Below are 26,950 nucleotides of genomic sequence, written 5' to 3' on the forward strand. Positions count from 1 at the left end.
TTTTTTTTTTTTTTTTAATCTTCTGCTCTGCTTAGCCCCAAGGCAAATCTCCCTATGGTCCCTAGTGGTGGGGAAAGGGAAACAGTTTTACTTCTAATTTACCTTTACTGTAATGGCATAGGCCCTGAAAAAGAATGGTCCCTACTAAATACAAGGATTTTATTTCATCTTCCTGCCATGGGCAGAGCCAAGGGCTTTGACCTATGTTTATTTATTTATTTATTTTTTTGAGACAGAGTCTCACTCTGTCACCCAGGCTGAAGGGCAGTGGCACAATCTTGGCTCACTGCAACCTCAGCCTCCTGGATTCAGGAGATTCTCGTGCCTCAGCCTCCCGAGTAGCTGGGACTACAGGCATGCACCACCACATCCAGCTAATTTTTGTATTTTTAGTAGAGGCGGGTTTTTGCCATGTTGGCCAGGCTGGTCTTGAACTTCTGGCCTCAAGCCATTTGCCCATCTCGGCCTCCCAAATTGCTGGGATTACAGGCATGAGCCATCTCAACTGGCCTGATTTATCTTCTTATCATTCCACAATCTATTAAAACTTCAGCTTGATTTTGCTGGATTTGGTTTTAGTTTCTCTCCTCCCTTCCCCCAAAAGATATCAAAACTTCAATTTAATTTTGTCTAAATTTAGCCTCAAAAAAAGCAGACTGCTGTGCTTTGCTTACTTTTTGAGCTCTGGCTTTCTCTCAGCTTTTGGCTTGGCAATTAACATTTGCTATTTCTCATTTTTGAAATAAACAAAATTTAAAAATAGAATTATCACATAATCCAGCAATTTCACTTCTAGAATACCCAAAACAATTAAAAGCAGGGACTCAAACAGGTATTTGTTCATCCATGTTAATAGCAGCCTTATTCACAATAGCCAAGAGACAGAAGCAATCAAATATCTATCCACAGATCAAATGTTGTCTACATAAAAATAGAATAGTATTCAGCCTTAAAAAGGGAATTTTGACACACAGGCTACAACACAGATAAATTTTGATATTATGCTAAGTACAATAAGTTTGTCACAAAAGGACAAACACTATGTGATCCCACATAAGGTACCTAGAGTAGTCAAATTCATATAGAATTTGACTCTCTATATGAGTCTCAGCCAGGAGCTGAGAGCAAGGAAGAATGGGAAGTATTGTTTAGTGGGTATAGAGTTTCAGTTTGAGAAGATAAAAAAAGTTCTGAAGATGGATGGTGATGATGATTACACGACATTTTGATTGTATTTAATGCCACTAAACTTACATTTAAAAATAGTTAAAATGGTAAATTTTTGTTATGTATGTTTTATAATTTTGAAAAATACTTATGAGTTTTTTTCCCATTTATTATAAATACATAAATACATTAATTGTATTTATATGCTTCTGAGAAGTATTTATATGCTTAACAAGGACATCTTCAGAAAGTGCCTTGTGGTTTAAGTGTCAAGTCTGAAATGCCATTAGATAGACTAAGCCCTTACTCCTAAAAACCTTTGAATCTGAAAGATGTTTTCTTCATATACAACTATGTGAAGGAAAAATAACAAAGGTTTGGAAAATAGCAAGACATAAGAAATAAAATTAGGCCTCATTTGATATCTACTCCCAGTGTCAAAAGGCTCATAGAGATCCATTTCACATTACTTCAATCCAGATATCTTTGAATCAAAGCTATTTCATATAATGCTATAATATAAAATTGTATCTCCAATTAATTAAAAAAATCTATAGTAATATTCTCAAACATGAGTAACATTAAAAAACTTAAATTTATAGACTTTCACTACTATGTATTTATTTTATAGAAAGTTCAATTAGAGAATATTTTAAAAGTTGAATTCTTAACTAGTTTTATAAGCATCAATTAAGTACTTTTCATTATAAACATATTTATAGTTAAGGGATTAAAAAAAAAAAACTTCTTAGAAACCACTAACACCCTTTCCTAGGGGTGGATTACTCAGGCTCCAAAAATAAAGGGGAGAGGAGAGGAGGGGAGGGAAAATGAGAAGGAAGAAGGGAAAAGGAAAAATGTTTTACTTGTCAAAGCTCCTCAGGCTCCCTTAACTAGTCTTAACTAGTCTATAATCACCTCAGATTAATTAGTCTATAATCTTAACTAGTCTATAATCACCTCAGAAACAAGTGCATCCACACATATCTTAATCTATTTCATGCTACTCTTAAGGAACAGGCATATTTTATCCTGTAATAAGATCCCTCCATAACTTTGTGATAAGGTGTTTCTACATTTCTCACCTGTAGCTCCTTCCTTTCCCTTTATTTTAATAAAGATGCTTAAATTTCCTCCATCTTAAAAACAAAAATATTTTCTGTGACTTTGTATGTCCCTTTTATCATAGCCTTTAAAATCAGTGGGCTTGAAGGGTAATCTTGACTCCCTCTCTCTACTTCTTCTCCAGTTCTCTTACTAATTTACTCTTACCTCTTTCTCCATCATGCTCTTGTCAAAGTCTCTCTTGCCAAAGTCTCAACACATGACTGACAAAACCAACGGATATTCTCAGTACTCTCTTTGGCATACAAAACAATAGACCACGTTTCCTCAAAATTTGCTACTTTTCCTTCAGTGTTATTATTCTTCTTATCTGCAATATAGTCTGGTTTCTATGTTTCTGGTTAAATAGATTTATAGATTTTTTTATACATATTATCACAAATTGTGGAATCTTTACAAAACATTTTAATGAAATCACGAGTCAGAAGTATCCCCCAAAATCTTTTGTTTTACATGGTAGTTTGCTGGTTATCTGGTAACAAAGCACTTATAAAGAGCTATTAAACTTAAAGATAAATTATGCATTTTAGATAACTATCAACTGTTCTAAATTTGATCACTTTCTCTTTGATAAAAAGTAGATAAAGTATTACATTATCTAGCAAATGTTAGAAAATAAATACCTTTCCTTCAAGGAAAATATGATATTTTGACAACAAATGGGAAAATAAACGCTTTTTGAAACACACATTATGTACCAACTATTTTAAAAAGAGTTCATTGTTGCCAAAAATGTAATTAATTAAAACACATATCAGCACACTTCAAAAAACGTGAACAAAATTTTTATCTGCTTTTAAATCTATCAAAACATTTTCATAGGTTTTGAACTGGTTAAAAACTTTCAAAAGCAAACCTTTTCAATTAGGTTGTAGCAACAACTAATTGACATGAGGAAAGACAGTATTCAGTAGCTGATTTCAACAAAAACCTTTGAACTACTAGTAGACAGAATTAAAAAATGTAATTTAGTAAGCATGGCCAATTTTCCATTTCTTTCATTTGGATCTACATATCTTTATGAGGTATCTTTTTCAAGCGTAACAGTTATTAAAAGCCAGTATTCAAACAACTACACACAATTCCATTTTTATTACATAATATTTTATTAAGTAGTTACATGTTTCACCAACCAGACTGTGAGTTATTCACAAGTGAAGACTTCTGTCTGCATATTTGTGTCCCTAGGACTTGACTATGTGGCATACAATAAATAATTATGCAATCAATGCTTTGCAAATGAATGACCAGAAATACAGGCAAGTATATGAAAATGAAAATTCACAAACACATGAACACACACATGTAACTATGTGTGCAACTGTGTAGTACTTGATTAGGTAAACAAAGTATTATCTAAACTGGGATTAGCTCCAAATCACAATGCTTATACACCAATTTGATGTGTTTTATGGGCCAGCTTAAAATACATTCACCTACATTATGACTTTCCTAATTAGGATACGTTCTCGTAAATGAAAATATCATAGTTATCCGATACAATATGTAAGAATCTTTACTTTCAATGTGTTTTATCACTGATATGAGGAATGAATATAAAGTCAAGAAAAAATAAAGCAAAACCAATAGAACTGTTCCCACAATAGAACAATGGATACATAACTCAACATAAATAAAACAGTAAAAGTATTAAAGATTAGATGTTCAAAATAACCAATTAGAAATAAAAATCAAATGTCAGCTTTTTATTTTTTATTATTTATTTATTTATTTTTTTGGAGACAGAGTCTTGCTCTGTTGCCCAGGCTGGAGTGCAGTGGTGCGATCTTGGCTCACTGCAACCTCCATCTCCCAGGTTCAAGTGATTCTTGTGCCTCAGGCTCTTGAGTAGCTGGTACTACAGGAGCACACCACCACGCCCGGCTAATTTTTTTGTATTTTTAGTAGAGACGGGGTTTCTCCATGTTGGCCAGGCTGATCTCGAACTCCTGAGCTCATGCAATCTGCCCACCTCAGCTTTTTATTTTAAGACATTGTTTACATCCACTAATTTCACAAAGAATTTGATGGCTACTTAGCATAATTTTCACCATGGTATAAATTTTCATTTTATGCTATATTAGAAAGTTATTAAAATAATAAATTATATAATTTTTAATACAAATATTTCCCAAAATTACACTTAGTTCTCTCTATGGTAATTAAAGCAAAGAAGGCAACATTCCAATTTTATCTGAAAAAAATTAGACAATGCACACATAAAATGATATTCTATTAGTATGTCTTCTAATTTTATCTTCAAAACGAAAAGTTCTAAGGGAAAAGGAAACAAAGCACAACAAATGCTTTTCCCAAAAAAGGATTAGGATTCATAGTATATATATTTTTGCTAATATAGATAAATTGTTAATGATTATAGGAGTTATTAATTATAGTCAGAAAAAAATTTACCTTATATAAAGCTAAAATACAAAATGATTAAAACTTAAGCTGAATCTAATGGGTGATAGCTACCAATCTTCTGTGCCTAAACTATATCTAGGGTCTTTTTTCCTCAAAATGCACTGCAATGACAGCATGGAGCTCAAGAATACAAAAGCTACAAAATGGAAGGTATAGTAAATAAGGCAGTACTTCTACAGCAAATGTTATCACCACTATTCTTTTTTTACAAAACTTCCCAGAAATCTCTCTCCCTCATTCCTAGATTTATCATTACCTTAACTGTGTAAATTTAATATTATCAAAAAATGTATCCATGGTATATTGATTGTACTCTAGTAGCCCCAATGTATAAAAAAAGTAGCTATAATACTTAAAATAGCAAAACAAAATCAAAATAAGATAAAATAGGCAAAGTTGAATTTAAAAGCTAAGCTATTCCATTGATACCTACCTCCTGTAAATGCCATTAGCCAGACATTTATGGCTACAGGATTTGGAAGAGAGGGGTGATGAAGTTGGGGACAAGTTGAGAGGGGCAATCAAACTGTTGATGATCTCAGTCAACTGTGCACTCTGCAAGAAAACAGTCAACCTTTTACTACTGCTAAGCAAGAAATGTGAGTTAAAGCTCAGATGTATAGTGCCAATTAATGCTTAACTTCTCATGACACATGTTTTTATTTTAGTAAATATTTTATTTGACAAAGACAATTTATACAACTGATTTTTCCATTTATTACAAATAAATCTATACTTTAAGTACCCATTCTTTTCCATATCCTTTTTTTTTTATCGTTCCTTCATCTACCCATCCCATCATCTAACACATTTGAACCCAGCTAACAGCCTCTATATAATATTTCCCTTGAGGCAGGAAAATTAATAATTAAAAATCACAGATACAATTTATTAAGTGCCTACTATGTGCCAGGCATTATATTAGGCACCACACATAGAATATTTCAATCTTTACAACTAACCAGCAAAGAAGATAATATTAGAGGTACTGACATCACTATTATTAATAACAGTACAGATGAGTAAATTCTAGCAAAGAAAAAAAGATTAAGTAACTTGATCAAGGGCTATAAAGCTGGTATGAAATAGAACTAGGATTCAAATTTAGGCCTAAATCTAACAACACACTGTTTCTCAATATTTTTCCTAATTCAAAAATATCAGGGTTTTTTTTTTTACCACCTAAGATTTCACTGACATTTGTCCCAAACTTAAATATATGTAATAAATATTAAATTATTATAATATGTATAAATATTATTCTCAAAACAATCACAATTATAATAAGCAAAGGCCACATAAAAAGGAATAGTATATTTCTACAAAAGAATGACAACTATTTTCATTACACCTGTAATCCATGTTCATCATAGAAGAATTGGAAAATATAGAGACATTTTAAAAATGAAAATAGTCATCTGTAATCATACTTCAAAGAGAAAACCATAGCTAACATTTAGGTATATATTTCTCCTTCCAGACTAAGTTTTCTGAGTATATGTAAGCATGAGTGTACATTCAACATGCACACATATACTTTTAATTAAGTCATGCTACATCAATTTTCTAAAACCTGGTTTTCCCACTTAATATAGTGTGACTAACTTTTTAAAAAATACAGACGTAGTTCAACATTTTCAATACTGCAAGATACTCTATTGTGAAATAAAGGGGTATATGAAATAATTATTTTAGAATGCTTCATTTGTATGAAACTAATAACATGCTATTAGAAATGAGACTAAATAATAGAATAAAATTAAGCCTAATATTTTATCCCTTCAAAAAGTCTTTCATGAGAAAGACCCTGAAATGTTTTCACCATTTATTTTCAAGATAGTATGCACCTAATGATGTCATTTTAAAAATTATTACTCAGTTTTTAGATTAAAGCTCATTTTTAAGATCACCAATAGAAATGGATTCTTTATCCATTTAGCAAGTAATCGTTAGTCATGCAAATAAATTCTGAAGTATCTCATATCTTCCAGTTGGAAACACTAAAACATTCCTGTCATTGTTCCACCTCCAAAAAACATCATCTAAAATCTTTTAAGCCACTGGAAGTCGCTAATTGGATATATGTGAATAATGGGCCAGGAAGGGGGAAATTACAATCCCTATCTTTACCCTAAGAATCAGCCTATTCTGGCCCAATAAAATCTCGCATACCTGAGTCATATGGGGAATATGGGGAATAGAAAAGTCACAGAGAAAATGTGAATAAGAAAAGTAAAATTAAGAGAAGCATAATTTGAACTCTGAAAACAAAAACTAATCAAAAAAACTAATCAACTGTAAGTTAAAACACTAGCTATTCATAACAAGATTTATAATGTAAATACACCAGTAGCAAATTCATCTTAAATCACCTAAAGCAGAAGTCCCCAACCCCCGGGCTGCTGATGGGTACCTGTCCACGGCCTGTTAGAAACCAGGCTGCACAGCAGGAGGTGGGCAGAGGGCCAGCAAGAATTACCACCTGAGCTCCGCCTCCTGTCAGACCACCCACAGCATTAGATTCTCATAGCGCGCGAACCATACTGTGAAGTGCACGTGCAAGGGATCTAGGTTGCTGCTCCTTATAAGACTCTAATGCCTGATGATCTGAGGTGGGACAGTTTCATCTCAAAACCATCCCCCCATCCCCACGCTGCGGAAAAATTGTCTTCCACAAAACCAGTCCCTCATGCCAAACACGTTGGGAACAGCTGACCTAAAGTACTAAAAACAAGGTATTAATACTTTTCAATTTATGAACTATATATTATCTAACAATGCAAGTACGTATTAATACTGTGAATCAATGTTTTTTTAAATGATAGTCTACAACTCAATAGTGCCTTTATATTTTAACTTCCAACCCTAACAAAACTACTTTAGTCAAGCCAAAAGATTACCAGTGAACAGTTATATATCAGTAGATTATCCTAAGAAAACCATGCATATTAATGGGCTTGCCATACCCACCACTTAACTCACTCCTAGACTATCTTTCTCAACAAGTTTTTTTGTTTGTTTCAGACAGTGTCTCATTCTGTCATCCAGGCTAGAGTGCAGTGGTGCCATCTGGCTCACTGCAATCTCTGCCACCTGGGATCAAGTGATCCTTCCACCTCAGCCTCCTGAGTAGCTGAGACTACAGGTGTGTGCCACCAAGGCCAGCTATTTTTTGTATTTTTTGTAGAGACAGGGTCTCCCTATGTTACCCAGGCTGGTCTCAAACTCCCGGGCTCAAGCAATCTGCCCACCTTGGTCTCCCAAAGTGCTGGGATTACAGGCATGAGCTACCATGCCCGGCCAACAAGTATTTAAAAACAACTTAAGCTTTTAAAGCTTGGCCTATAAAAAGCATTATTACCACATTTCAAGAACAAATGACTTGTTCATAGGCAATTTATTAACAACCTCTACAAGTAATTGCTGCTGCCCTTTCTGCATCTTTTACTTCTGCTCTCCTTACATGGAGCCATTACTGCTCTCACAACTCTTGGTTCCCTATACTATCAAAGGCCCTGACAGTTTCATCAGCAATGAGACCTAAAATGCTACCCAGGACCAGCTTCATGGGCATGCAACCTGTGCACCCGGCTGAGCGCAGATGGAGGCTATGCTTGCTTAGTGCTCTGCTGTCACTGTCTTTAAATTCATAACTGTTTTTAACAAAGGGCTTCACAACTTCATTTTGCACTAGGATCTGCAAATTAGGCAGTTCTGATGTCATCTCAGGTCCAACCTAAAAAAACTGGGGATATCAAGGAGAAAGGAAAAAGTACAAGAAATCTCTTTTAGAAATGAAAATATCTTAGAATTAATTTAATCAGATTACAATTTCCAATGAATAAGTAGTGACCTAAAGATGGTGAAAGTAGATTTGACTGAGTAAGCAAATAAATTACTCTAGAATGTGAAACAACTAGGATCAAACCGAACAAGGGTTGATCCTATTGGATGAGGGGAGGGAAAAGAAAGAGGAAAGTGGGAATATAGAAATATAACAAAAACTAATTTAAATCAAGGCTTATATGGTCAAGTGCATTGTAATTTGACATCAGATGATTACCAAACAGCTTTCTAAATTACAAAATATTCATAAGTGCTTTGATTATGCATTCCAATTAAGAAAAACTCTGGGCAATTATAAATTTAACAAATATAGGGTGGAAGAAATTATACCATATTTTGGTTTACCAGGAATAAGACAGTAACCTGTATTTAGTTATTTCCTTGTATGTCAGAAAAACTCAGGAAAATTAGATGCAAGCAGGCATGAATCTGTATCATTTCCCAGAGGAACAATGTAATGATGCAACTATGGTGAAGAATGGCTCAACTTGAAAGTAAAAAAGTCCTAGATTCAGCTTTCTACGTATGGCTAGCCAGTTTTCCCAGCACCATTTATTAAATAAGGGATCTTTTCCCCATTTCTTGTTTTTGTCAGGTTTGGCAAAGATCAGATGATTGTAGATGTGCGGTATTATTTCTGAGGGTTCTGTTCTGTTCCATTGGACTATATCTCTGTTTTGGTACCCAGTACCATGCTGTTTAGCCTTGTAGTATACTTTGAAGTCAGGTAGCGTAATGCCTCCAGCTTTGTTCTTTTGGCTTAGGACTGTCTTGGCAATGCGGGCTCTTTTGTGGTAACTGGATCCCTTCCTTACACCTTATACAAAAATTAATTCAAGATGGATTAAACACTTAAATGTTAGACCTAAAACCATAAAAACCCTAGAAGAAAACCTAGGCAATACCATTCAGGACATAGGCATGGGCAAGGACTTCACGTCTAAAACACCAAAAGCAATGGCAACAAAAGCCAAAATTGACAAATGGGATCTAATTAAACAAAGAGCTTCTGCACAGCAAAAGAAACTACCATCAGAGTGAACAAGCAACCTACAGAATGGGAGAAAATTTTTGCAATCTACCTATCTGACAAAGGGCTAATATCCAAAATCTACAAAGAACTCAAACAAATTTACGAGAAAAAAACAAACAACCCCATCAACAAGTGGGCGAAGGATATGAACAGACACTTCTCAAAAGAAGACATTTATGCAGCCAAAAGACACATGAAAAAATGCTCATCATCACTGGACATCAGAGAAATGCAAATCAAAACCACAATGAGATACCATCTCACACCACTTAGAATGGTGATCATTAACAAGTCAAGAAACAACAGGTGCTAGAGAGGATGTGGAGAAATAGGAACACTTTTACACTGGTGGTGGTGGGACTGTAAACTAGTTCAACCATTGTGGAAGACAGCGTGGCGATTCCTCAAGGATCTAGAACTAGAAATACCATTTGACTCAGCCATCCCATTACTGAGTATATTACCAAAAGGATTATAAATTATGCTGCTATAAAGACACATGCATACATATGCTTATTGCGGCACTATTCACAGTAGCAAAGACTTGGAACCAACCCAAATGTCCACTAATGATAGACTGGATTAAGAAAATGTGGCACATATACACCATGGAATACTATGCAGCCATAAAAAAGGATGAGTTCATGTCCTTTGTAGGGACATGGATGAAGCTGGAAACCATCATTCTCAGCAAACTATCACAAGGACAAAAAACCAAACACCACATGTTCTCACTCATAGGTGGGAAATGAACAATGAGAACACTTGGACACAGGAAGGGGAACATCACACACCGGGGCCTGTCGTGGGGTGGGGGAAGGGGGGAGGGATAGCATTAGGAGATATACCTAATGTAAATGATGAGTTAATGGGTGCAGCACACCAACATGGCACATGTATACATATGAAATAAACCTGCACGTTGTGCACATGTACCCTAGAACTTAAAGTATAATAATAAAAAAAAAAAGTCCTAGAAACTGAGTTTGTTTAAGAGCCACTAAAGTCTAAATCAAAATAAATTGTTGGATTTCCAAGGACAGATACAGCATAGACTGGCCAGAATAATTAAGCTTGTGGAGTTATCCACAACAGAATTTAGAGACCAAGGAAGGCTTTGGAATCAAAATAATTGTTAGGAGCTTTTTTGACTTCTCATTTACATAATCATTTTTTATGAACAAATCCATATTCCAGTATTATCTTTCACTAAAAATCTTGTTCAACAAATTAGTCAAACAACCATTCAGACACATTAACTGGTACAACTGTTCTCTCTCCTTGCAAAAAATCCAATGATAAACAATTTTGTTAGAAAAAGGATTTTCTAATCCCTGTAAAAATAAATTATCATCCTATAGCCATACCAATTCCATTACTTTACATATTATATTTAAATAATTTTAATTATATTGGTATTATAATGGAGACTGGTCATATGTCAAATATTTTAATTGTATTTAATGCCAAATGGCCTAGTTTAATAACCCATATGCCAGGAAGATACACATATAATGATGTTTATTTGAATATTTTACAAAATCAATGAAAAGTCATTTCATACCACTGATATCCTTACTTTGACTTTACCTGTTTTTCGATGTTTCGAAGAAGTAAAGTAGGGCTGCTTGGTGACATTTCGAAATCTTGTTCCGGTACAGGATCTTGACACTCTTGGGGAACCTGAGGATTCCCTAGAATGTTTAGTGAAGCTGCTTGGTCTGCAAATTGTATTTGTTTTTTCAAAATATCTTTTGGAAGTTGACATTCTTCTAGGACCACTATCCCCTAGACAAAAAACAATGAGAAAGTTGAAATGAAAACAAACTGATTATTAAACCACCTTTAATGCTGCAATGCACTTGAATCTATGCTTCCACTTATCTCTTGGAATTCAGAAATTATAAACTTGATAGTTTAACTCTGTAAATAATTGGCTGGTTTAAAACACGTGTAGCTAAAATAACATGTATGGTTGATAGGCTGGACTTGTAAACTATTTTCTTAACTTAAATACATGCAGTTTTTTTCTAATTGGTTTTAATTATTGACATTAAAAGCATGACATATTAAAATAAAATTAAAGGCATATTATACACAGAACATGGACATTTCAGATTGAAATCCAGAATATTTCCTGATACAATCTCCTGATATTTTGGTCACTAGCATTTCTATTTGTGCTTTACATTTGAGCACTCCCAATTTTATAAATTAAAACACCAAATTTACAAACATCCAAACAACAATCTAACTCTATCCTAACTCCTTTCAGAGCACCCTAAGGAGCCCTGCCCCTGTTGCTGTCAGCCAGCAACCAGGGATAGGACTGTACCACTGAGAAAAAGTACTCTCTAGGCCAATCAAAGTTCCCACTGCTTTCAGGGTAGCTGTGTTAATAATAAAGACACAAGCTTTCAACTTTGATGGGGTATATTCTGAAATGTAAGGAACTGGGGGAATGAATAGAGATCAAGTTGTCTCTGTACTCTCTGCCTCCTACTCACAAACATACTTATTCCTCAACTGGTTTGCTCGGCTTTCTCCTCCACTCCCCAGCTTCCTCACTCCAACTGTTCTCAACTTTAGGTTCCTCAGAGGCAATGGAGACAACAGAGAAAGAGAAAAAAGGAGTGCAAAGGCATGATCTTAATGGTTTCATAATCAGTTCTCACTGTAAAATTTCTTTCCTTCCTATCCATTCTACCACACTTCCTCCTGAAAATACAGTAATATATACCGTATATATATTACACATACACAGATATTATGTTATATATATACTGATATTACATATATTATATACACACACAGGTTTTACATATATAAATACATAATATATATTTGAAAATATATATATATATATTTGAAAAATGCTAATAAATTCCTATAGGCTAGTTGGAAAATTATTACACTCCTAATGTGGTTAAAATACTATATTCTTGTAATAAAAAATAAACTAACATATTAATATTAGTGTGCATTATTTCAAAAATGGAATGAATTAAATGATTGCTGTGGGCCACCTACATCATGTGTAAGTCTTATTTATAAGATGGAAATTGCCTATAGATAATAATGTGTTATATATGAGTTTTAGTTTACACTATATAATTTAGAGAATATATACCTTCAGAATGCACATATTCAGTTATGGTGTTAAATGTATATTTTATTATTTTGTAGTAAAATTTTTGGGAAAAGTAGTAAATGCACTTTTTAAAAAAATCTACATTTTGAATAGTGTTAACATGCTGACTTTTCCAAGAAGAAGGGGAGCCACTTGATCCCAATTACTGTTTTCTTAGAATGAACAAATATGGCCGTCAAGAAATCTGAAGAAACATGCTCAAAAGTTCTTAACTTGTGTTTCTTTTACATGCAGGTACTTGTGGAGAAACCTAGTGAGAGACTTGTAGAAATTTTGAATCGATACTCTCAAGAGCTTTTCAGATTGATGATACCATATCTATTATATCGAATTTAATTTTTAAAATAGGTATTTTAAAATAGGTATTAGGTATTTTAAAACAGGTATTTTAAAAATTAAATTCTATATAATAGATATGGTATCATCAATCTGAAAAGCTCTTGAGAGTATCCATTCAAAATTTCTACAAGTCTCTCACTAAGTTTCTCCACAAGTACCTGCACGTAAAAGAAACACAAGTTTCCACCTTATCAATTTAACTGCAATTGTCTTTGGTTTGATACCAGTTTATAGTATGGGCCAGTCTGTATAGATTAGTCTGATTTCAGTCTGTATAGATTAGTCTGATCTCAGAATCCATATTTATAAATCTGCATCTATGGGAAAACTCTATTCTGAATTTCAAAGTTCTATTTCCAAACCTTTAGAATACTACCTTTCTATAAGTACAAAGCCTGCTATAGTTAGTTTAATAAAGAACTATATTTTTTAAATTAAACCACGGAGGCAGGGCGTGGTGGTTTATGCCTGTAATCCTAGCACTTTGGGAGGCTGAGGCAGGTGGATCAGTTGAGGCCAGGAGTTCAACACCAGCCTGGCCAACATAGCAAAACCCTGTCTCTACTAACAGTACAAAAATTGGCTGGGCATCGTGGCACACGCCTTTGGTCCCAGCTACTTGGGAGGCTGAGGCAAAAGAATTGCTTGAACCCAGGAGAAGGAGGTTGCAGTGAGCCGAGATCACACCACTGCACTCCAGCCTGGGTGACAGAGACTCTGTCAAAAAAAAAAAAAAAAATTAAAATTCAACCAGGGAGACCATCATAGTCAACTTCATAATCTGTTTTTTCCTCCATAAACTACTACCCTGGACAAAACTCTTGGAGTGTGAGGAGAGTGGCCCATTCTGATCCACCACTCTCAAGAATGGAAAGGGTTGAATATTTATATTTAATCCTCTGGGGACACAGCAGAGAGTTTCTGTTCTTAAAAAAATTAGTAAAAGGATATTCTGATATGTAAAACAACACAGATAAGAAAGACATAAAATATTTTTAGAAAAATGAGTTACAACAACTGAAACAAGTGAAAACTCTAGCATAAGATGAAAGCAAATCAACTGTTTCTGAGAAGAGAACTCCTGACAATGCAGGGTCTTCACAGAGAAAACACTGTGTGAAAAAAGAACTGCCTCAGCAACATCTCTATTATTCACATAAGTTCACCAAAGTTAATTTTAAGTAAAACTTTAAATAAAAAATTTAAAACACACAAAAGGTACAATTTAAAATGTGGAAACCCCTACTGCAGGATAACAAAAGAAATCTAAGAGAGAAACCATTTGTTATAGCCAGTATTCTCCCAAGAAAAATATTTCATTTTTTTTCTGAGGGTGAGAAGAATCTGTTGTCTTATTAGAAAGCTTGAAGCAGGGAGAAGAGGAAATATAGGAATCTGTAATATGTTGACAAAGCTGTCGCAAGAACCACCAAAGGATGTTGCTAATAACTGCTTTCTTCTCCTCTAAAAAAAAAAAAATATATATATATATATATATATTTTTTTTTTTTTTTTTTGAGACAGGGTCTTGCTCTATCGCCCAGGCTGGAGTGCAGTGGCACAATCTTGGCTCACTGCAAGCTCTGCCTCCCGGGTTCACGCCATTCTCCTGCCTCAGCCTCCTGAGTAGCTGGGACTACAGGTGCCCGCCACCACGCCCGGCTAATTTTTTTTTTTTAAATATTTTTAGTAGAGATGGGGTTTCACCGTGTTAGCCAGGATGGTCTCAATCTCCTGACCTCGTAATCCGCCTGCCTCGGCCTCCCAAAGTGCTGGGATTACAGGCTTAAGCCACCGTGCCCGGCCTTCTCCTCTAAACATTTAAGCAAAGTTTAGACCATAAGAAGAATGGTAAAGGGGCAAATGATGTGTTTTCTGACTTAAGGCACAAACTAGCACTTATTTAAACAGGATATTTACAAAACAGCATCTCTCAATCTCTTTCGTTTCCCTTTATCTCTAATTTAACTGAGAACAATTTTTTTTACATTTAAAATATATTAAACAGAAAGTTCTGTTTCAAGACAGTACTGGCCATCCTTCTCAATTTTTTTCTTACAATAACTCAAGAAGCTGTAAGAGCAAGGAAAGTGATGTTTTTCTTATATAATAACATCTCAACTAAGTTGCATATAAACAACTAAACACTTTAATTCCTAATAAATGTAATGAGAAACTACTAAAATAACAAAAACATTGTATTCTAATAGCATAATTTTGTGGCATGTTCCATAAAATAAACATAATGATATTCTTAAAGGAACAAAGGGCCAGATACACATTTATCCTGAATTAAGAAAAAGGTAAGGTCATATAAGTTATTACAGGGAAGTTTAGATGTCTTTCCATAAAACAATTTATTCCAGTAGATGTTATATAAACATGCAATCAAGGTTTTAAAAGAGTTTAAACAAGAAGTATACAGTACTGCTTAGAAAATATAGAATATTAAAATATCCTTTCTCAAGTTAAAGGATTATGAATCAGACTGTCTAGATTGAAATATAAATCTTATTCATCAATTTAACTGCAAACCCACTTTCTTTGAAATATCTAAATTGTTTTATACTTGACTCATTCTTAGAACTCTATTTGCTATAAAAAACATGTGTGAAATTATATCCTTTATGGAAAACGATCAAAGAGGAGAGATTATGTGGTGATCTTGAAACGACTGGGAAATTACTAAAACTGAAGGCTCCTGTAAAGATAACAGTGAACAATGAGAAAAAGTAACTAATAAACTTCCATCAGGAAACACTTAGTGAATGTGGTTCCCTCAAATCTCACAGAACTAGTAAGCCTAAGGTTTTATGTCTATCCTTCTTCCTACCTTTCTATAGACACCACCACTAATTGCTACCAGGTATTAAACATACTTCATCACTTCCTAGCTTCTTTTCCTTTTCTTGTATAACACATACTTTCTGCTCCTTTAAATACCATACTACTTTGTCATTCCTGAAAATGATCATGTTGTTTCACACCTTCAAACCTGTAAAAAATGCCTTTTTCTAGTTCCATTGGTTCATCAAAAAATTACTGTTCATCCCCCAAAGTCAAACTGAGATGTCACTTTCTTCTCTTAATGTTTTCTCTGACCCTCTTACCCATAAGTATTCTCTCTATGGCACTTCAAATATCTTATAAAAACATTTATTCTACTTAAAGTATAATTTTTTAAAAAAACAGGTATTACCGAATATATTATATATATTGAAACAATTATAGGTTTTATCTCCCTTACCAGAATATAAACTCATGATAGATAGAGCCTAAAATTTATTAATCTTTGTGGATGTGCCGACCCCTAGGTGAGGCTAGGCAAACTACATGGTTCAAGGACTCTGATCCCTTCCCTTCTCAGCTTTTTCTTTTCAGACCTATCCCTATCAACCTTCAATATTAGATTATCTCCAGGATGTCTACAGTATGACCATATAGAATACTGTTTCCCACAAAAACAAAGTTACAAATAAATATTTAGCAATATTTAGATTGCATAAGAACTCATTTGTATTGTTGATTCTTTGGGAAAATAGACCACGATGAACATTCCCACTTGGAAATGTAAAGAATAAAGAATATATGTCAGCTATTGGTCTATATTAATGCTAACATTCTGCTGGACCAATATTGTGAGAGCTTCTTACCCTAGGGGTATGGCTTAATTAGGCCCTGATTTGTGCTTCCTATTAAAGGGTTCTTTCTAACCACTGTTCTCTATGGCTCCTGAATCAGCCTGCTTCTTTTATATTACCTTCCTTGGTAATATAAATATAAATATAAAGCTTCTTTCTTTTATATTACCTTCCTTGGCAATGTCAGTAATGTTTTTGACTTCTTTAGGAACTGCAAAGCTCTTAACCTGCTTCTTGTTCATAGAAGGTTGGTGTCCTAAGGACTGGTTTAAGTCTTGGCCAGTAAAAGGCTTTTTATAGGCCAAGCTTGTAATTTCTTTGGTAGAACTCACTCAGAAACTCAGAAGGCTTCCCATCTCTCTGTTTTCAGGCAGTTCCATGTACCAACAATCACACCCACAGTTCTCTGATGCATTCTCAAAGGATATTTCTTTCACCCTCTAACCCCTATACCTACCTACATACTCCTTTCTCCTTTTCCTCTTTCTCTGCTTCATTGTGGGGGTTCTCATAAGCTATTAAGTTCTGATGGAAAATCCACATTCTTAATCTTCCTCCACTGCCCTAAGTGTAATTTTATCCAGCTCAAAGGTTTTGCAGAGGATGGTATCCTTAGTCTGATATTTAGTTCCAAATCACTTTGGTCCTTTATTATTCAAAGGTTTTCTCAATCCTATCTCTTATCATATAAAGTGTAGAGAGAGGCAGTTTTGCCAACTTCGTAAGGCCTTGAATTTCTAGAAACCTATTCCTTTTCATTTATGTTTTTAAAAAGGTTTGAAAACGACCTAATTAGAAATTATCAATAAAAAGCATTATTACAAAGTAAAAGCCAATGTAAAAGCCAATATATAGGACAAAGTCTAAGCAGAATATGGCCAAAGACAGAATTAGCAAATTAAGAGACAGTAAAGAATTCCTTGTGGTACAGAGAGACAAATGAGATTAAAAAATTAAAGCGTGGTTAAGAGACATGAAAAATTTGTTTGAACTTCTCAATCTATGAGAATTTCACAAAAATGGAAGAGAAAAAAAGTGACAAACATACAATATTTGGATGATAGTAGCAGAGAATATGCTAGAATTGACTAAACATGGACTCTGGGCTGGGTGCAGTGGCTTATACCTGTAATCTTAACACTTTAAGAGGCTGAGGCTAAGAGGCTGAGGCAGGTGGATAGTTTGAGCCCAGGAGCTCGAGACCAGCCTAGGCAACATGGCGAAACCCCATCCCTACCAAAAATACAAAAATTAGCCAGGTGCGGTGGTGCATTCTTATAGTCCCATCTACCCAAGAAGCTGAGGCGGGAGGATCGCTTGAGCCTGGGAGGTCAAGGCTGCAGTGAGGCGTAATCATGCCACTGCACTCCAGCCTGGCCAACAGAGCAAGGCCCTGTCTCAAAAATATAAGAGAAATTAAAACAAATAAATGTGGACTCTGAAAGAAAAAACATGTCTACACAAAAACTTATACATGAATATATATAGCAGCATTATTCATAATAGCCAAAAACTAAAACAATCTAAATTTCCATGACCTAGGAAACAGATAAACAAATTATAGTACAATCCTACAATGGAATACTGCTCAACAATAAAAAAGAAAAAATTACTTATATATACAGCAACACAGATGAACCTCGAAAGCATTATGCTAAGTGAAAGAGCAAAATAGAGATCAATGTTTTATTATTTGACTTCTATGAAATTCTAGAAAAGGCAAAACTACAGCAATAGAAAACAGATTAGAGGTTGCCAGAGAAAAGAGCCTGAAGGAAAGAGATTGACTGCAAAGAGGAAGGAGTGAAATTTTTGAAGGTTATAGAAATGTCCTACATTATGATCACGGTGATGGTTACAAGAGTAGATATTTGTCAAAATTCAGTGAACTGTACAGTTAAAAATGTGTACTCTGAGTACCAAGCAACATAAAGACAATCCTTTGATACCTGTTAGTAAGAATGTAGAACATCAAATAAACAAGAACATCTTTTTTTTTTAACTTTTTTTTTTAAATTTTATTATTATTATACTTTAAGTTTTAGGGTACATGTGCACAACGTGCAGGTTTGTTACATATATATACATGTGCCATGTTGTTGTGCTGCACCCATTAACTCGTCATTTAGCATTAGGTATTATCTCCTAAAGCTATCCCTCCCCCCTCCCCCCACCCCACAACAGTCCCCGGTGTGTGATGTTCCCCTTCCTGTGTCCATGTGTTCTCATTGTTCAATTCCCACCCATGAGTGAGAACATGCAGTGTTTGGTTTTTTGTCCTTGCGATAGTTTGCTGAGAATGATGGTTTCCAGTTTCATCCATGTCTCTACAAAGGACATGAACTCATCATTTTTCATGGCTGCATAGTATTCCATGGTGTATATGTGCCACATTTTCTTAATCCAGACTATCATTGGACATTTAGGTTGGTTCCAAGTCTTTGCTATTGTGAATAGTGCCGCTATAAACATACGTGTACATGTGTCTTTATAGCAGCAACCTGATGAAAACAAGCAATGGGGAAAGGATTCCCTGTTTAATAAATGGTGCTGGGAAAACTGGCTAGCCATATGTAGAAAGCTGAAACTGGATCCCTTCCTTACACCTCATACAACAAGAACATCTTAAAGGTACCAGATAGGAAAGACAGTACCCAGAAAAGACAAATAATCACATTGACAGTAGACTTCTCCTCAGTATCAAACAAAACAATAAAACACATCTTTAAAGTGCTAAAGGAAAATAACTGTCAAACTAGAATTTAACACCAAACTAAAATACCATTTAAGAGTGAGGGTAAAATGAAGATATTCTGAGATGTACAAAGACACAAAGTTTAAGTGTCCAGAGACCCAAATGTCAAAAACTCCTTTCAGTGCATGTCTCTTATTTCTTTCTACTTTATTTTTTAATTGACAAATAATAATTGTATATATTTATGGTATATATAATGATATTTCAATACACATGATGTATAGTGATCAGATCAGGGTAATTAGCATATCCATCACCACAAATATTTATCACTTCTATGTGTTGGAACAGGAACCACCAGGAATCTGTCACCCCACCTAGACACCACCTGCACTGGCAGAATCTGTCTAATGTCATTACTTCAAAAATCTGGAGTTTACTGAAGACTTGCAAGTTCAAGGGGCAGGCTTGGACAGTAAACGTGCAGTTAATTTTCATCAATTTTAGCTCTTAGCACAATAGCAGCTACCCATCCCCACACCTAGTCCCATGGCAGGCAGCCATTCATACATTCCTGAAGCAATCTACATACAGCCTGCATAAGTTAGGGTAGGGGAAAAGGACCCTGTTCTGCAAATATTAGGGATCTGTGTTCTGATCACTGATGTAACCTTTGATCCCAGAGGTACAGACAAAGAGGCAAACAACCATTGTTGTAGTACCTCCCTCCTTTTATTGCAATTCCCTCCTCCTCTGGCTGAAGGCCTTCCTGGGGATTTAAAGGGCCAGCACCCTTTAAAAAAAATCCTCTCTTCATTTTTCTCTTTCCCCCTTTTGGGAGCCAGACATTAAAAGCAGGACATTTTAAAACAACTGCATCAATGGGGAAAATTAGAAAGCAACTGGGCATTTCCAAGAAAAGGTGCAGGCTCAGAAAAAATAAGATTTTAACTATACACTTCAGGCTTATTCTTGCCACACCGACAACCTACAACAATAGAGAAAAACAAAATAATAAACAAAAATGATTTTAAAAGTCCTGCAGAAAGGGAAAGAATCTGATTTCCATTATTAGAGTCAAATGTCCAGTTTTCAAAAACAACAAAAAAAAACAAAAAGCATACGATGAAACAGGAAAAATGGAGCATTCAAAGGAAAAAAAAAATAAACAGAAACTGTCCCTGAAAACAGGATGGAAGATCTATTAGACAAAGACTTTAAAACAACTGTCTTAAAGATGCTCAAAAGGCTAAAAAAAAGATGTGAAAAAGTCAAGAAAAAGATGTTATGAACAAAATGCAAACATCAATATGGAGATAGAAAACCTGAAAAGAAACCAAACAGAAATTCTAGAGCTGGAAAGTATAATAACCAAAATGAAAAATTCACTAGAGGTATTCAAAGGCAAATGTGAACAGGCAGGAAAAACATCAATGAACTTGAAGCCAGGACAGTAAAAATAATCAAGTGCAAAGCATAAAAAGAAAACAGATTAAAGAAAAGTGAACAAAGTCTAAGGGACATGTGGAACACTAAGTGGCCCAACACATAAATGTGGGAGTTCCAGAAAAAGAAGAGAAAGACAGGCAGAGAGAATATTTGAAGAAATAATGGCTAAAAACTTCCCAAATATGATGAAAGACATGATTACAAATATCAAAAGCCGAATAAGCTCCAAATAAGATGAATCCAAAGAGTACTACAAAGAAACACATTATAATCAAACTACTGAATGACAAAAAGAAAGAATCTTGAAAGCGGCAAGAGAAAAGCACATGCAAGGAAGGGATCCTCCATAATACTATCTGCAGCCTCTTATGAAACTTTGGAGGTCCAAAGGCAGTTAGGTCAACATATTCAAAGCAAAAAACAAACAAAACAAAACAAAACAAAATAACAACAACAACAACAAAAACCCCTGGCCAACCCAAAATCCTATTCTATTCGGGAAAATTGTCCTTCAAAGGTAAAAAAAATTAAGACACTCTCAAGTAAACAAAAGCTGAGGGAGTCATTTACCACTAGACCTACTCTGCAGAAAATACTTAAAGAAGTCGTGCAAGGTGAAATGAAAGACCTAGATAGTAACTTAAAGCTGTATGATGAAAGAAAAATCTCAATTAAGTTAAATACACGCATAATTATAACAGCTAGTATTATTGTAACACTAGTTTGTAACTCCTTGCTTTCTACATGATTTAAATAACTAGTACATTAAAAAAATATATTAGCTCCAAAGCTAGACTTGTGGTAATTTTGGTTTGTAGCTCCACATTTTGTTTTCTACATAATTTAAGAAATTAATATATTTAAAATAATTATTAATGTATGCTTTGGGACACATTAGTATAAGGATGTAATTTTGTGACATCAACAAACGAAAGGGGTGGGAACAAAGCTGTAAAGGAAATGAGTGTTTATATGTTACTAAAGTTAAACTGGAATAAATTCAAATTATAATGTAATAACTTCATGAAGTTAAATGTAATCCCCATGGGCAACCACAAAGAAAATATCTACAGAATATATACAAAAGGAAATGAGAAAGAAATTAAACATTTCAGTGTCAAAAAAGATCAACTAAACATAACAGAAGACAGTAGTGTAGGAAATGAAAAACCAAAAAAGGTATAAGATATATAGAAAATAGCAAAATGACAGAAGTAAGTCTATCCTTCTTAGTAATTATGTTAACTGTAAATGGATTAAACTCCCCAAAACACAGAAATTAGAATGGATAAAAACACAGAATCCAACTCTATACTGTCTACAAGAGATTCAACTTAAGTCCAATGACACAAATAAGTTGAAAGTGGAAGGATTTTTAAAAATTATATACAATATCAGACAAAACAGATTTCAAATTAAAAAATGGTTACAAGAGATAAGGACATTATATATTAATAAGACTCAGTATAATAAGATATAACAATTATAAACATTTATGAAACCATGCCACAAAGAGTTAAGAAAACCGGTCTAAATTCCTATGTTTATAGGATAACAGATAAGAAAAGAAACAACTTGTTGAGATACTGAAACTCAAACTGTAACCCAAGGAGTAAGAAGTCAGTAACTAGCAAAAGTTCTTGAGTTTGTAGGATAGCAGATAATTAAAGACATAACCTACTGAGATGCCAAAACTCTCTAACCTTGTGAGAACAAGAGTAAACTGGCAAAAATCAGTTAAAACCAAAATGGCTGACAGAAGTTTGCACAGATGACCTTACTGACATCACAGCCTAAATTTCCACTGCATGTTTCATATTAACTCCCCCTGAATTTGCACTTGCAATCCATGAGTTAGCACGAAGCAATAACTGCACATGCCCAACAACTTTCCAAAACTTTCCTTGCCTTCTACCAATCACCTATTAATCCCAATATCTACCCCCAAATCTATTCTAATAAAAATGTTGCCATAAAAATAGCATGAGAGAGGGGAGGCAGAACAAGATGGCTGAATAGAAGCCTCCAGCAATTGTACCCCCAATATCTCCCAACATAGGAACACCAGATTGAACACTATCCACATAAAACAGCATCTTTATAAGAGCTAAAAGTCAGGTTGGTTACCAGCTTGGCCACAGTGGGGTAAAGCACTAAGCATTTCTGGACCTACCCTGGTCCAGAGGGGAACCCACTGTCCTGAAGGGAGAGACTCAAGATGGCAGCATTCACCAAAAGCTGACTGAAGAAGCCTTGGGCCTTTAGTAAACATTGGCTGTAGACAGGTAGTACTTGCTGTGGCCCTGGGGCAGTGGTGGCCACGGGAAAGGGACTGCTCTCCTTGAGGAAAGAGGAACGAAGGGTAGGGAGGACTTTGTCTTGTGACTTGGTCAGCTGCAGTAGAATACAGCATCAGGTGGAGTCCCAAGATGGCATCTCTAGACCCACCTGGGGCTGGGGAGAAAACTTGCCACCCTTAAGGGAAGGACACAAGCCTGGGTGGATTTGCCACCTGCTGATGATAGAACCTTTGGGCCTTGAGGAGACACACGATAGCCAGGTAGTGGTCACTGTGGGCCTTAGGTGAGACCAGTGCTGTGCTGTCTTCGGATCTGACCCTGTGCAGTCCCAGTGGTCCTTGTGTCATGCCTCTCCTAGCTCCAAGCAGCTCAGTACAGAGGGTGAGACTATGTTTCCCTGGGGGAAAGTAAGGGAAGAGAACAGGAGTCTGTGACTGGTAATCCAGAGAATGCTTTTGGATCTTACCCGAGACTACTGAGGTAGTACCTCTATGAGTCTACAAAAGATGCAGTGTTACTAAAGTTGGGGATATGACTGCAGTGACCAATGACTTAGATCACAACACCCAAGGTGTTTCAATATCTAGAAAGTATTCTCAAGAATGACTGGTACAAATTAGTGCAGGTGCAAAGACTAAAAAATAACTAACTTTTCAATGTCCAGACACAGATGAACATCTATGAATATAAAGAACACCCAGGAACACATGGCCTCACCAAATGGACTAAATAGGGCACCAAAGACCAATGCCAGAGAGACAGGGATGTGACCTTTCAGACAGAGAACTGAAAATAGCTGTTTTGAGAAAGCTCAATGAAATCTAAGGTAACACAAGAAGGAATTCAGAATCCTATCAGATAAATTTAACAAAAAAACTGAAACAGTTAAAAAGAAACAAGCAGAAATTCTGGAGCTGAAAAATGCAATTGACATTCTGAAGAATGCACTAGATAGAGTCTCTTAACAGCAGGATTAATCAAAAAGAAGAAAATTAGTGAGCTTGAAGACAGGCTATGTGAAAATATACCTCAGAAGAGACAAAGGAAAAAAGAATAAAAAGTAATAAAGAAAATTAGTGAGCTTGAAGACAGGCTATGTGAAAATACACCTCAGAAGAGACAAAGGAAAAAAGAATAAAAAGTAATAAAGCACACCTACCAGATCAAAAAAATAGCCTCAAAAGGGCAAACCTAAGATACTGGCCTTAAAGAGGAGGAAGAGAAAGAGATCAGCGTAGAAAGTATATTCAAATGGATAATAACAGAGAACTTCCCAAATCTAGAGTAAGATGCCAATATTCAAGTACAAGAAGGTTATAGGGCACCAAGAAAATTTAATCCAAAGAAAACTACCTCAGACATTTAATAATCAAACACCCAAAGGGAAGGAATAAAGAAAGGATTCAAAAAGTAGCAAGAGAAAAGAAACAACATACAAAGGAGCTCCAATATGTCTGGTAGCAGACTTCTCAGTGGGAAACCTTACAGGTCAGGAGTGAGTGGCATGACATATTTAAAGTGCTGAAAGAAAAACACTTTTATTGGAGAATAGTATATCCAGCAAATATAACCTTCAAGATGAACTTTTCACTAGACTAAGAAAAAAACAGGGAAGATTCAAATAAAATTGCAAATAAAAAAGGAGACATTACAACTGACACAACAGAAATACAAAGGATTATCAGAGACTATTATGAAAAAGTATAAACCAACAAGTTGAACAATCTAAAATCAATAAACAAATCTCTTGATTCATACAGCCTAGCACGACTGCATTATGAAAAAATAGAAAATTTTGGCCAGGCACGATGGCTCATGCCTGTAATCCCAGCACTTTGGGAGGCCGAGACAGGTGGATCACCTGAGGTTGGGAGTTTGAGACTACCCTGACCAACATGGAGAAACCCTGTCTCTACTAAAAATACAAAAAAATTAGCCAGGTGTGGTGGCGCATGCCTGTAATCCCAGCTACTCAGGAGGCTAAGGCAGGAGAATCACTTGAACGCGGGAGGCAGAGGTTGCAGTGAGGTGAGATCACACCATTGTACTCCAGCCTGGGCAACGAAAGCGAAACTCCATCTCAAAAAAAAAAAAAAAAAGCGGGGGCAGGTGTGGTGGCTTATGCCTGTAATCCCAGCACTTTGGGAGGCCGAGGCGGGTGGATCACTTGAGGTCAGGAGTTCAAGACCAGCCTGACCAACATGGAGAAACCTTGTCTCTACTAAAAATACAAAATTAGCCAGGCATGGTAGTACATGCCAGTAATCCCAGCTACTCAGGAGGCTGAGGCAGGAGAATTGCTTGAACCGGGAGGCGGAGGTCGCACTGTGAGCTCAGATCGCACCATTGCACTCCAGCCTGGGCAACAAGAAACTCCATCTCAAAAAAAACAAAAAACAAACAAACAAACAAAAAACCAGAAGAAAAAATAGAAAATTTTAACAAACCAAAAATGAGTAAGGAGATTAAATCACTAATAAGTCTTCCATTATACCAAGCATGGTGGCTCATACCTGTAATCCCAGCACTTTGGAAGGCCAGGGCAGGCAGACTGCTTGAGCTCAGGAGTTTGAGTCCAGCCTGGGTATATGGCAAAACCCCCATCTCTACAGAAAACACAAAACTTAGCCACATGTGGTGGTGTGTGCCTGTGGTCCCAGTTACTAAGGAGGCTGAGGTGGAAGTATTGCTTGAGCCCAGGAGGTTGAGGCTGCAGTGAGTCGAAATGTGCCACTCCACTTCAGGTTGGGCAACAGAGTAAGACCCTGTCTCAAGAGAAAAAAAAAAAAAAAGTTCTCTATTAAAGAAAAGCCCAGAGCCGGGTGTGGTGGCTCATGCCTGTAATCCCAACACTTAGGGAGGATGAGGCAGGCAGATCACGAGGTCAGGAGATCGAGACCATCCTGGCCAACATGGCGAAACCCTAACATGGCGAAATCCTGTCTCTACTAAAAATACAAAAATTAGCTGGGCATGGTGGCACGCACCTGTAGTCGCAGCTACTCAGGAGGCTGAGGCAGGAGAATCTCTTGAACCTGGGAGGTGGAGGTTGCAGTGAGCCAAGATCCACCACTGCACTCCAGCCTGGTGACAGAGCGAGGCTCCATCTCGAAGAAAAAGAAAAAAAAAAGAAAAGCCCAAGACCCAATGGCTTCACTGCTGAATTTTACGAAACACTTAAAGAAGAAGTAGTATCAATCCTCCTCTAACTAGTCTGAAAAATAGAGGGGAAGGAAATACTTTCAAACTCATTCTACAAGGACAGTATTACTCTGATATTAAAACTAGCCAAAACCACATTTTTAAAAAAGAGAAAACTATAGGCATATATCCCTGATTACATTGATACAGAAGTCCTTAACAAAAAATTAGCAAACCAAGTAACAACATATTAAAAAATCATTTGTCATAATCAAGTAGGATGCATTCCAGGGACACAAAGATGGTTCAACATATGCAAATTAATCAATCTGATAGGTCATATCAACAGAAAGAAGGACAAAATCCATATGGTCATTTCAATTGATGCTGAAAAAGTGTTTAATAAAATTCAACATCCTTCATGATAAAAACTTTCAACAAATTGGGTATAAAGGAACTTACCTCAACACAATAAAAGCCATATATGACAGACCCACAGCTAGTATCTTAATGAATGGGAGAGAAAACTGAAATCTAGAACATAACAAGGATGCCCACTTTTACCACTGTCATTCAATATAATACTGGAAAGTTGTAGGTAGAGCAATTAGACAAGAGAAAGAAATAGAAGGCATCCCT

The 26,950-nt window shown here is 35.6% G+C and overlaps 1 protein-coding gene across 15 annotated transcripts in view; it reads right to left on the bottom strand.

Annotated features, from left to right (window-relative positions):
- Positions 1 to 26,950, bottom strand: part of KANSL1L (KAT8 regulatory NSL complex subunit 1 like) — a 151,856-nt gene that overhangs the window by 73,149 nt on the left and 51,757 nt on the right. For all 15 annotated transcript variants that reach the window (XM_063647918.1, XM_063647909.1, XM_054477215.2 and 12 more), the window contains exons 4-5: positions 11,186 to 11,383; positions 5,150 to 5,271 (exon numbers count right to left, since the gene is read on the bottom strand). In XM_063647918.1, coding sequence (XP_063503988.1) covers positions 5,150 to 5,271; positions 11,186 to 11,383 — 320 coding nt within the window. The remainder of the gene's footprint in view (positions 1 to 5,149; positions 5,272 to 11,185; positions 11,384 to 26,950) is intronic.

This window comes from Pongo pygmaeus, chromosome 11 (assembly GCF_028885625.2).
Source record: "Pongo pygmaeus isolate AG05252 chromosome 11, NHGRI_mPonPyg2-v2.0_pri, whole genome shotgun sequence".
Lineage (NCBI taxonomy): Eukaryota > Metazoa > Chordata > Mammalia > Primates > Hominidae > Pongo > Pongo pygmaeus.